Source organism: Primulina eburnea, chromosome 11 (assembly GCF_022965805.1).
Source record: "Primulina eburnea isolate SZY01 chromosome 11, ASM2296580v1, whole genome shotgun sequence".
NCBI lineage: Eukaryota > Viridiplantae > Streptophyta > Magnoliopsida > Lamiales > Gesneriaceae > Primulina > Primulina eburnea.
This window is the reverse complement of record NC_133111.1, coordinates 39915183-39927105: the sequence shown is the minus strand read 5'-3', so window position 1 is coordinate 39927105 and position 11923 is coordinate 39915183. Positions and strand designations below refer to the sequence as shown.

General features: G+C 33.3%; 2 protein-coding genes across 9 annotated transcripts; one reads left to right on the top strand and one right to left on the bottom strand.

Annotated features, from left to right (window-relative positions):
• The first annotated feature begins 3565 nt into the window (after positions 1-3565).
• LOC140805998 (uncharacterized) lies at positions 3566-5580 on the top strand. The gene is made up of 2 exons (XM_073162414.1): positions 3566-4372; positions 4465-5580. Exons 1-2 carry the CDS (start codon positions 3649-3651, stop codon positions 5556-5558), a joined length of 1818 nt encoding a protein of 605 aa, XP_073018515.1. The 5' UTR covers positions 3566-3648; the 3' UTR covers positions 5559-5580.
• Positions 5581-6503: 923 nt separating this feature from the next.
• Positions 6504-11095, bottom strand: LOC140805995 (E3 ubiquitin-protein ligase RGLG3-like). Of its 8 annotated transcripts, XM_073162404.1 has the most exons (13): positions 10898-11025; positions 9837-9970; positions 9282-9546; positions 9078-9162; positions 8851-8991; positions 8631-8744; positions 8207-8304; positions 8041-8120; positions 7855-7960; positions 7625-7752; positions 7237-7369; positions 7094-7150; positions 6504-6956 (listed from the first exon to the last, which is right to left on the bottom strand). In XM_073162404.1, exons 3-13 carry the CDS (start codon positions 9522-9524, stop codon positions 6873-6875), a joined length of 1269 nt encoding a protein of 422 aa, XP_073018505.1. In that variant the 5' UTR covers positions 9525-9546; positions 9837-9970; positions 10898-11025; the 3' UTR covers positions 6504-6872. The 8 variants fall into 8 exon arrangements, 7 of the variants coding, with proteins under 7 accessions (XP_073018505.1, XP_073018501.1, XP_073018504.1 ...); XR_012112427.1 differs by lacking the exon at positions 9837-9970 and having other exon boundaries at positions 7237-7355; positions 9282-9553; positions 11004-11095; XM_073162400.1 differs by lacking the exon at positions 9837-9970 and having other exon boundaries at positions 9282-9553; positions 11004-11095.
• Positions 11096-11923: the final 828 nt, after the last annotated feature.

The following is an 11923-nucleotide window of genomic DNA, read 5'->3' as shown; positions in this document are numbered from 1 at the left end:
ACAAAATCAAAGGACAAAGAAATCCAAAACAACAAATTTCATCTTTTAACGGTCCACACATTCAAGCTTTATTCACAATGTATTTTATTTCCTTAGACTATCCACTGATTAATTACATGAGTCACACATAAAATTTATATAAAACTCAAAATTCAATTAAAACTGATTAAAGAATTTAAATCATGCTATGCGTGCTTTAGTTATATATTTAATTAACATCACCTCTAAGCACATTACAGTGCCCATATCGCAAATAAATTTCATTTTCATTGATGATCTTTTTGATAGATTAATCTACAAATATAATATAAATGTGTATTTATAAAGAAGATTTGAAATGGAAATAAAGCATAATTCATGAAGAAAACTACTTACCTTCATACTTAAGAGAAGTAGTGGACCATAAACTTTATTTGTTGAATGAGGTCAAGAATTAGAGTTAAGATTTAGAATGAGTTAGAGAACAAATAACATATACCATATATATTTATAAATATAAATTTGGGTCCCTTATTGGACCGGTCATGAGAGGTCCGGCTCTGAAGTGCTGCCCCTGGATAACAACCCTTGGCTGCGCTAGGTGCACGTTTTTAACATTATCTATGCAATTGACTTGACTGCTGACTAAATACCCTGATAATAATGACTAAACATATGCAGAAGCCATTTGCAGACATTTATTGAGTAAATGATTAAAAATGGAATTTGAACTATATTAATCAAAATGTCTAATTCTGTAAAGCATGTTTGGTGACTGAAACTACTCATACCTGCCAGACCATTTGAGAGTCATTCTTCGTACATATATCTCTATTGGGTACTCTAAGTGGCCTTGAGGCATTTTACAAGGTAAAATAAACAAATTTCATGGAGCAGAAGCTTCAGAGGATAACCTTGGTTCCAGCGTTCCTCTAAATATCAAATATCAGTATTATCATTTTCTTAATATCGACTCTATCTCAGTAGAGACAGTATTATCAGTTAAGATGTGACATCACTTTTTTACGGTCAACCTAACCCAACATCCCCCAAGAAGTATAGAAACATACTTATTGGGAGACTTGAACTCATGACCTCACTCTAATACCAATTGTATCAAACACTTACAACTAGGCCAAAACTGTAGTTGTTAGCCAAGACCCAACTTTATTTTTTTATACTCCTAGCAGCAAAGAGTGCACCTACTTGGGTTCTAATAAGTCGAGCTGTTAGACTCATGAGTCCGGGGAGTTGCGTATCTATCTCCCGGTGTTGTCTGAAATTACTTAGAGATCAGTCTTACTCTTTCTCTATCACCGGTCATGCCCCCGACCGTTACAGTATTACCTGTTAAATTACGTCGTCACTTTGTTACGGCTGACTTAACTAACCAGATCAAACGGCGCAATGTCAACAGCTTGACGCACAAGAACTTCCTAAAAGATCACCTATCTCAATACTACTCTTACTTATTCATGCTTAACTTAACAAAATTAAATTTGGAAGCTCTTTTTGTGATTTTCTACAATTAATATTTTCACTGTTGAGATTTGAGAAAATTAAACACAAAGGCTCAACCTAACAAGATCACAACTCACAAGAGACTTCCGTACCTTAATAAGCACATAGAAGGAATCATTCGCTATTACATTCTTTAATTGGAAATAATTAAATCTTTAATTTTTGTTATAATACTATGTAGGTATTATATAATATTACTTTAAACTTTAGTTTTTTTAACATCACCATCTACATATTGAACTATACTTTGTAGTTTTCTAGATTCTTCTTTAATGGTAGGAGCAATATTCTCCATTTTCCAGATTTCTGGTAAATTAATTTGATTCCAACTTATTGTTTTAGGAATCATAGTATTACTTTTATTAATATCAGTAATAAAGAGTGTAGTTTCACCTCTTTTAGAACTAATTTGATTAGTATTAATTCTAAAATTAGAGATTGTAGAATTCATTACTTTATAACATATTCTATATAATAGAACAACATTTTCTGTTCCATCTATCATGTCGAAGCCTTCACTTTTTATGTTTAATGTGAGGGCTTTCATGATATTTGGATCAGAAAGTGAGATCGGAAAATTAAGAAAACAACTAAAATGTATTGGTCCTTCACATAATGAAGACTCTACTATTCCTAATAAGGAATCTTCGAATTTGTTATGCTTTTGATCTCTTACTAAAATTAAGGCCGAAGTATTTAAACCTAATCTAGTGAGTGGTTTTAAACCTACTTGAATCATACCCAAATGCATAAATCTATAAGATTTCATATGAATATTTATAAGATTTTGAGATAACAAACTGAAAGAATCATAACCTCCTTTTAAGGGAATAGCTTCTTCTATAGTTTTTATAATATAATCAGATTTAAAATTAATTAAATCCTTTGGATCTATATATCTTCGTATTAGAAGATATTGGTAATTTCCAGTTTTGAATATTTTTCTCGAAATTTTCGGAAATAATTAATTCTTTATTTTTAGTATTACTACTTGAAGATTTATTCTTGTTAAAAGATCGTATTATTTTATCCATTCAAGAATTTAGTAGATACGGTCAAGGATTTACACCTACCTTACCCTTTGGCTTTACAGGATTTATAGAACCCGACTTGTAGAGCTACTGCCTTCTTTAATAAGATAAAAGAATATTGTATATTACAAGAATAAAACTTTATTGAAGATTTCTTCAAGATTTGAGGCTCTGATACCACTATTACAACACAAAAACCTTACTATTGAGTCAAAAGTAAAAACAAACATATATACTAATAAAGTAAAAAAAAAAAACATATAGATTAATTTTTAAAAAAAATAAGTAAAGTGCACACAAAGAACGATTCTTGGTCAAAGAAATAGAAAGAAAAAGTTAATACAAATTAAAGTTTTCCCATGCAATACTCCAAGAATCAACTTCATGGAGATTGAATATTTTGCTCATTAACACTCATTAACTTTAAATAAATAAATAAATATATATTTATATAATCAGGTAAGTTTTAATTTTACTTGCAAGAATTTTTTTCATTTTGATTTGATTTTAGGTAACACTAACTTGGGTATAGAAGGTTTTCAGTGGGTATTCCCAATGTTTCTAACGTTTTTTTAAGTGACAAAGACAAAAAGAACAATTCTTGGGTCAAAAAAATAAAAAATAAAAAGTTAGTACAAATTAAAGTTTGCCTATGCAATACTCCAAGAATCAACTTTGTGATTTTAAATTTTTAATTAATGCCTACATGTGTACCAACTAAATTCAAATACACAATCCCGGTACGAGAGACGGAAAATATGAATCCAGGACAGTAAGTCCTGGATTATACTAGTTTTACAAAACTTTATAATTTGGCACATTTTTACAATAATTTTATTAATTTATAATATTTTTTTTAAAAAAAACCCTTGTTTTTTATGTCATAGAAAAATAATTTTTAAAATGTTATTATCTTGCGACATTGTTTGATAAAGTCGTTCATCGAAAAAAAAAAGATTTAAAATCCTTGTATTTCAATGCGGCAATTTATTGGATTTTTGAACCTACTTTCCATCTACATTTATACTTCCAAAAATAAAGTTGGTGATTTAATGGCTATATATATGCCAACACAATCTATGATTCAATCGTAAAAAAGAAGTAGAAAACATAATTCATGATGGAAAGAGAGAAGGGTCATTTTGCTCATGAGCATCCATTGATTTTCAACGAATCAGAGGAGCAGATTCCTCACTGCTGCAACGCGTGTGGGTTGCGGGTGCTATCCAGCCCCTATTACTTGTGTGCCATTCAAGATTGCAGCTTTTACCTCCACCAAGCTTGCTCACAGCTTCCCCACAAATTGCTTCATTATTTCCATGGTAAACATGGTCCTGTTAAAAAACACACTCTTGATTTGCTTGCAAAGCCACGTGATGATAACTGTAGGTGCGGTGCATGTGGGAAATTGTGCAAGAATTTCACCTACCATTGCACCGAATGTGAATTTGTTCTCCACCCTCTGTGTGGTTCTCCGTTGGATATCCAAATAAAACACATTAGCCACCCCCAACACCCCATGGTAGCTCTATGTAATGAGGCTTTGCTGCTATGTCACATGTGTGGGAGAGAACATATGGGCTATTTCTTCTCATGTCACCAATGCCATTTTTGGATTCACCAGGATTGTGCTTTGTTGCCCATCTTAGTGAAAGTGGAAGAACATCCTCACCATCTCTCCCTCTTTTATTCTGCTGCAGCCTTGTTAGACCTCTATATTAATGATCTCAAATGTCTATTTTGTGGAGAAATGGCCTTAAAAAGGTTTGGACTTTATTGTTGTTTGATGTGTTGGGTTACCGCTCACGTGGATTGCACAACATCACATATGAAGGACTCGGGTAACTAAATTCACTTATATCTCGTTTCCAATATATGAATTTATCGCATAAAACAACAAACATATACACATTTTTTATGACAAAAATTGCAGGTGCAGTACTTCATCTGCCGACGATGTTAGACGATACATTTCCGAGTTTGATAACGAGTACAAGAGTGAAGGAGTTGGCTATAAATGAGAGCCATTCTAAGGACATGTTGGAAAAGTATCACGCTCATTCGTTGGTCTTGACAGAAGACAGTACTGCACATGAATCAATCTGCAACGCATGCATTAAGCCCATTTCACCTCCATATTACAATTGCAGTGCTCAATCTGAATGCAATTTTCTCCTCCACAAATTTTGTGCAGATTTGCCCCTTTCTATCAAACACCCATTATTCCACGAATCATACCTAGGCAGCGTAGCTTCTACAAGTTGGGATGGATTCTTTCGATTGTTTGAATGTTATCGCTGCGGAAAGTACAACAACGGAATTGGATACAAATTTAGAGGTGAGAGAGATGTTGATATTTATAGTGACGAAGTTGGTATTTCTAGTGCCGAAGATGTTGATATTGATTGTGCCTTTGCTCCGATAATCATCAAGCATGATTCACACGACCAACACTCGCTTATACTAATTTATTATACTGTTTGTGACGCACGTGTATCATGTTGTGGTAAAATAAAAACATATGACTATACATACCATTGTAGTGTATGTAAATGGGCCATACACATTGATTGCGCTCGTCTTCCTAAAACAGTCACCCACAAATTCGATAAACATCCCCTCACTCTAACATATGCATCTTCTAATTCCCAACACCACTCCGATGACCACCTTTGCGAATTCTGTGAAGAAGACATTGATCCCACGTATTGGTTCTATCATTGTACCGAATGTGACCAGTCATTCCATGTCAAGTGTATTCCTTCAACAGGGGAATATTCAGGAATCAAGTTTGGTGGCACTATGAAAGTTCCTTGTCACAGTGATCATCCATTGACTTTGGTAAGGACGATGAGTGTTTGCAGTCAAACCTGTGGATATTGCGACGATATCATCCAGGGCTTTGAAGATGGGGTGGCCTTGCACTGCGCAGACTGTGATTTTTGGATTCATTTAGATTGTGGATATCAATCTTCTGGTGCAATTGTTCCATCTCCCATGAAACTGAAGCGTTTTTTTGTAGGTTAGACGTCATTTTCATATCAAGTATTTTTTTTTGGGATGTTTATGGAGGAACCATGACTCAAAATAGAGAAACTTGAACGTATCAATTATATTAATCGTTTAATATTAGTGAAATTTTCAGAATTAAAATATGAGATGATAATTTACAAATTTAAATTTTAACAACTTCTAATTTATAATTGTATGGACCTAATCGGTAATGTTGAAAATGTGGAGGACCGAACTGCTAATACGCTTTTCAAACTGCAATGTTATGTAAGTTGCGTATGATATCCTAAGCCTTAGCTGTACCAGACAGAATGTTGGTTTTGAGGTATGAATGAACTTTGCCAGTGACAGTTGTTTCATTTCTTCTGGATTTTGGTAAGGTACGGACTATAGAATTGGATATTGGTTAATTTGATGTCAACTCTTTTTGTGTTCAGTTTTCACTTTTCAGTAGGATGATGGATATAAACTTGGAACTATCTTTTATAGAGTAAGTTGTGTTCATTAGTGTCGTGCTTGAAAACCTCATCTTTCTTGCTGTGATGGATGATTCATGGAACTGGAAAGTTGCCGAGTGCTTCTGTGAGAATTTATGATCTTACCCCACAGTTGTTATGACTAAGATCTTTTGACAACAAAAGACAATGTGAGATCTAAGATCAGGGGATGGGGCAAAAGGGCGACTCAATGAATTTTGAAGATGGAAATAAATATTTTTGGTTCTCACCGTGTTAAGTCTGCCCTTCATGCAGTGAGATAGATATCTGCATTCGACATGAAATTCTTCATATACAGAGTGTGCTTACTTCTCCGTAGTTTATGGTTCCATCTCCTCGCCTCACCTCCCCGAGTCTCGCCCCAGCTCATTTCAATTTCCTGATCCGCTCCTAAATTGCCACCATGTTATGTTAAGCATCATATGTGACGGCTGCTAGTGAAATAAAGAACTAGACTCTGTGATGAACAATAAATGAATGAATCACTTGAACAAGAACTTAATTTCAGTCTAGTGATGTACAACCACCTTATCATATAACTCTTTACAAATCTCAACTTCAGCAAGTGACGAATTTGACTACTCTGAAGCTTTACCAATCTATATTCAGAATATATTACAAGAAAAAACTTTAAACAGAGAATGTATCTAGTTTCCGAGCTGAAAAACATCTGCACTCGCGATCTCTGATGTCCACTCTCACGGTTGACTTACCCAAGTACACCTAGGGTATAAACCTATACAGCTCCGAGTGTTGCAAGAATCATGTCTTTACTCGCTTTTAATGTCAAGAATCCAGTCTTAATTGGCCCTTCAGCCGACAAGCCGTCCCTTTACCCAAAAAGTCTAAGCCGTGTGGTTATAGGATCCCGGCACATGGGGCACGAAGATAACGAGATACCGCAATCCCTGCATGTCTGAAAAATTTCCAAAACATGACTCTTGGCCTAATGAGACATGACAATCATTCAAATTGTAGTGTACACATACATACATCGACACACACACACACATAAATTAAGAAAAAGTGAAAATAGTTGAAAGGTTCTCTTACCAAATGACCACATCCAAAAGCCATGTCTTTCGGATTTGTCAAGCAGATCGGGCAAACCTTAATACAAAATACAAAGTGTTAAATGAAACATTATTGGGAATATTAACAACAAGATAAGATGCTAAACTGAGATAGAAGTTCACTTGCTCAGTTGATGGTCCTGATTCGATGGGTTCCAATTTTTTTGATTCTTGACGTGACTTTATAGCATTGTCATGGTCTATTACTTCACGTGGAGGAGGAAGAGGTTGTCTCCGACGACCTGCATTATGTTTGCTTCACAAGGGAAAAACACAAGAATGGACATAACTTATTTAAGACATATAATATTCATGATAACGGGGTTATGAAACTCTACAAGTCCTTTTAAAATGGCATTGTTTTTTAATACATAATGTATAGTACTATTTAAAATTATGTAACGGAAGCACAATTAAACTGGATCCAGAAAAATAGGAAGAAAAAAAACAAAAGATGGAATCAAAGAACTATTTTTGAAGATACAAACTCATAAAAATTTTGCAGGCTTACTCTTTGTATTGAAGGGTCAATGTTGCTCTATACTGAAACGGTATTTCCATGAGAGCAGCAAGAGCAAAAGCTGATTCCTTTTTAGCCTCGTCTGTCTCCTCTGACATTATTTTTGTGAAGTTGACAAACTGCAAATAACATTTATGCAATAAAAGAAAACTCTATCAAGTACAGCAGAAGATCAACAGTTGATAACTGAAACTATTGTTAGTTCTTGTATTGATCAATACCTGGAAATTATCAAATGCTCGTTGAGGAATGTTGTCATCAAATCCTTGCATTGCATCCCAGGGCCCGTCCCCCACACCAATTAGAATAATAGAAAGAGGATATTCACTATATCAAAACATGTTATAGGCTACACTTAAGAAAATGAGTTAAAAGTATGCAATAACCTATTACAAAACCATGTTTACCTTGCTGCAACTATAGAGTTGATAGTTTCTTGTTCTTGAGGACTAAATCTTCCATGTGGTGTATCTGGACTTCTAGTTACCTAATTCCCGAAAAAGATGATTTAACCAAAAGGTGAGGAGCAATGTGTATCTAATTTCATTAGCAAGAAAGAAAAAGAAAATGAACCTGTCCATCTGCAATGATAACGAGGACATGGTATTGAAAATTACTTTTCTCCACGATATCAATCGCAGCATCGATTACAGGTGCAAATGACGTTGGACCTATATGTCAAGTAGTGAAAAAGAGAACAAATATTATCTGTTTTCACATGGATTGGCAGGTCATATTTTTCTAAATCCACTGCAAAATATGCATATTATGTTCCGATATAAGCTAGAGATCATTGTTAATTGCCATAAATCCTAAAATGTATATACACTAATTGTTTTGAAAGGTACATAACTAATTCAATTGGATTGATCAATCATGAGTTGCTAAAATTTGGAAGTTTCACAAAAGTAAATAATTTATTATGTCGAATGCATCAGATAAAAAGTTTGACCGGATTCTCTAAACAAACATCACAGCATAGTGAATAATTAAGCACCTGATAACTTCAAATATGGAAGAATTTCTTTATATCGTGCAAGAACTTCCTCAAACCCATTACAAGGTCGTTGGTCAGGGTAAAAGCTAAATACGTATCGATCATGTGTTGTAGCTGGAGACAAAAAACATGCTTCTGCTTATAAATATAGTTGCAGTTACATGAACTGTATCTCTATTGCCAACAATGCAGAAAAAACGAAATGAAAGGAAACACTAACCATCGCCAAATCCAAAACAAGGAATCAAATTATCCTCATCGAAAGAAGATAGAGTTCGTCCAATGATAGAAATGGCTTGCTCATATGGATTTTGTGAGGTATGAATCGCATGGAGACTTCTCCTGTTGAATGAATACTTCCCTAAAACCATGGTCAAGTAAAAAATTATTTTTTTCAATAACAACGCACTGAAAAAAGAAGCATCTTTTATCTGAATATCTGTCAACCTGTCCATTCATTGCTCTTCGTAAAATCAATGCCAAGAATTAAATTGGATGATTCCAGGCCAGCATCCCTTAACGCATCTATAACCTGGAAACATGGCAAGCAAATGTCATTTGAGACTTTCAAAAGAACTCTCAGGATCATAAGGCTCAGTGGAAAATGATCATGTTCAATTTCAAGACTAGCAACGTGGAAAAAAGATCCACCTCTTTAAAAGAGTTGAAATTATCAGATATAGATGAAGGATGTGGTTTCTTCGTGTTGTTAGCATTAACTGAAGCTCCAGAATGCGGCGGATGATGATGCAGATAAGCTGTGTGTGTTGAACTTTGAGCATGTTCAGAAGATCGAGTTTGATGCCCGGCATCGACAGGGTAATTTTCATGCATATCCAATTGACGTGTAAAAGTTTCGTACGGTTCATCAGGTGATGAATCAGTGTTACCCATTATCTCTACCTCCCTGATATCTCTGCAGTCTGCATAAATGAAATTACAAAGTCGCATGATTTACATGTGACGAGAGGCTTGATTTGTCTCAACTGGGAGTACCAAAGGTTTGACATGTCAAACAAAAAGTATTGCACCGCAGCCCAATTCATCTCTTTCTATGTTCAATTATTGCATGCAACAATATATTCTTGATTGCAAAGAAGGAACAAAGCACATGGTTGGACTAAATAGAAAACTATGAGAAGCTTAAATCCTAAATTTCTTTTTAAAATGTTTACATAAATGCTATAAGGGATCAGAAGCTGTAACTTCGCAATTGTTAGGTCTCTCAGCTGTATCTGCAGATACTGCAGTATGTACAACAACCTCAAAGGACTATAGGCAGTCCATTCGACTCCAAGGAAAGAGGTAAAAGGTTCCACCAAGAAAATTTCAAAGGGATTCTACAAAAAGGGAATTGAAAGCAAAGATTTGTTTTGTCATACATCCGATCAAAAAAAATTAAGAATATATCATTAAATAGATTTTTGATGAATGCCCAAAATACAAGCCACTGTGCAATAAGTTTGATCACCCTTAACTCATTAACAACTAAAACGGCTGCAATCCTGTACAATGAGGAACCTCTTCTAATGTAACAAACGTCTCTAGCTACATGTTACCACTTAAGCCAGCAATATCTCTAGTCCATAAACCATATGAGGGATCAACACGTTCCAATTATTTTTCAGATAACTCACAACTACGTAACAAAATCCCACAAGTATTTTTTATATAACCGGTTCAAAAGTACGCAGAAAAAAAATAGCAAATTTTTTATATAACCGGTTCAAAAGTATTTTTTATATATATATCAATCACGAGAGAGATAACATGAACTAAAAAACAGAAAATCCCCCTCCACCTTCAATCTAAACTTTAAAGTCACTTCCTTTTACTTTTGCTCCACTCCTTCCCCTTCTACCAAATTCCAAAACTTTATACCTCAAAGTACATAATTCCAAATAGCAGCCGCCCAAAGAACCAAGAAAGTTTGATTTATTTTATTCTGCACAAACTCTTGTTTCAATTATCTGAAAAGACAAATCTTTTCTACCCTCGTAAGAGGAAACTAGAATTCAAAAGATCCCATTTCATACTTCAAGAAACTTTCGATATCCCCCATACATCAACCAGGAAGAGCCCATCAAAGATTCTATTTACATCTACCGTAAAAAGCAACAAAATCAACAGCACAAATAATTGAATCTCTGAAGCTGCAAATTCAGAAAACATGACCCCTCCCCTTTGAAGCATAGATAATCATTTGAACAGCAAATCAGATATTGAAGCATGAATTAACACACAAGAAAAGGGAGAGATATAATCACCTCCAAGATTTGAAATATTGACTAGCAAGTTTATGGGTCTTTTTCTGCTAATCTGCTTGTAAAAATCAAGAAATGTCAAAACTTCTAAAAGATTATAGTGGCTTACGTTTTATAGTTCGGTACTTCGGAAGAGTTGCACGCAAGCCAACTGAGACCATTTCGTTTCATATTAGTCATGTGAATGATGCCGGATTTGGTTTACCATCTGGAAGTAGTCCTACAAAAATAAAAATTTAATATACTACATAAATATTAAATATAGTACTTTTCAAAAAAAAAAAATTAAATATAGTACAATTATTTCCTAAAATTTTAAAAAATTACTAGTAAATTTTAGCAAGCGATTCGCTCACACAGAATAAATTATAATTTATAATATAATTTTATATATTAATTTTCACATTTTCATGAGTGGTATTGATGATGATTAAATATGGATTTTTATTTTATCCTCTTATAATAAATGAATTTATTGTTTTATAAGATAAAATTCAAAACTCGACATAATAATTTTAATATACTTAAAATTATATTTTATATTAAAATTTAATGTCTCTTGCAAAGAGATAAATAAAATTTAAAGAATGAGTTTTCTATTATGTTCTCTAAATTAATTATTTTATCTATCCAAAAATAAATATAATATAATCAAAACTAAAAAAAATATTTAAAAAATTCTTAAAATAAAACATGTGTAGTCATCAATTCTAGAAGTTTACTGATAATACATTCCTTGTTTAACATTAAGAAATGATGAGAGAGTATAATAAACATTTCTTAAATTAAATTATATAATAAAAATAAAATATTATTATTAATAAAAATTAATCATAAATTTGGTCACGTAGAAAAAATAATTTGTATATAAAAATCTAGAAAGGGCAAAAACTAAATACGGAAAATTGTATTTTTAGTATTATATATTTACTTTTTTATGTTTTTATCTTATATGTTGTCAAAGTTGAGTATGTTTTTTTAATTTTTTTTCAAATATTTTTTTTGACACGACAATGATGTAGTGATGTC

What these genes read in the sequence shown, in the direction of transcription:
- LOC140805998 (XM_073162414.1), top strand. Translation starts at nt 3,649, where the DNA reads ATGATGGAAAGAGAGAAGGGTCATTTTGCTCATGAGCATCCATTGATT. An exon ending in ATCACATATGAAGGACTCGG is followed by an intron (nt 4,373 to 4,464) that starts GTAACTAAATTC and finishes CAAAAATTGCAG; the next exon opens with GTGCAGTACTTCATCTGCCG.
- LOC140805995 (XM_073162400.1), bottom strand. Translation starts at nt 11,055, where the DNA reads ATGGTCTCAGTTGGCTTGCGTGCAACTCTTCCGAAGTACCGAACTATA. An exon ending in AACTCTATAGTTGCAGCAAG is followed by an intron (nt 7,961 to 8,040) that starts GTAAACATGGTT and finishes GTTTTGATATAG; the next exon opens with TGAATATCCTCTTTCTATTA. An exon ending in CAGGACCATCAACTGAGCAA is followed by an intron (nt 7,151 to 7,236) that starts GTGAACTTCTAT and finishes TTTTGTATTAAG; the next exon opens with GTTTGCCCGATCTGCTTGAC.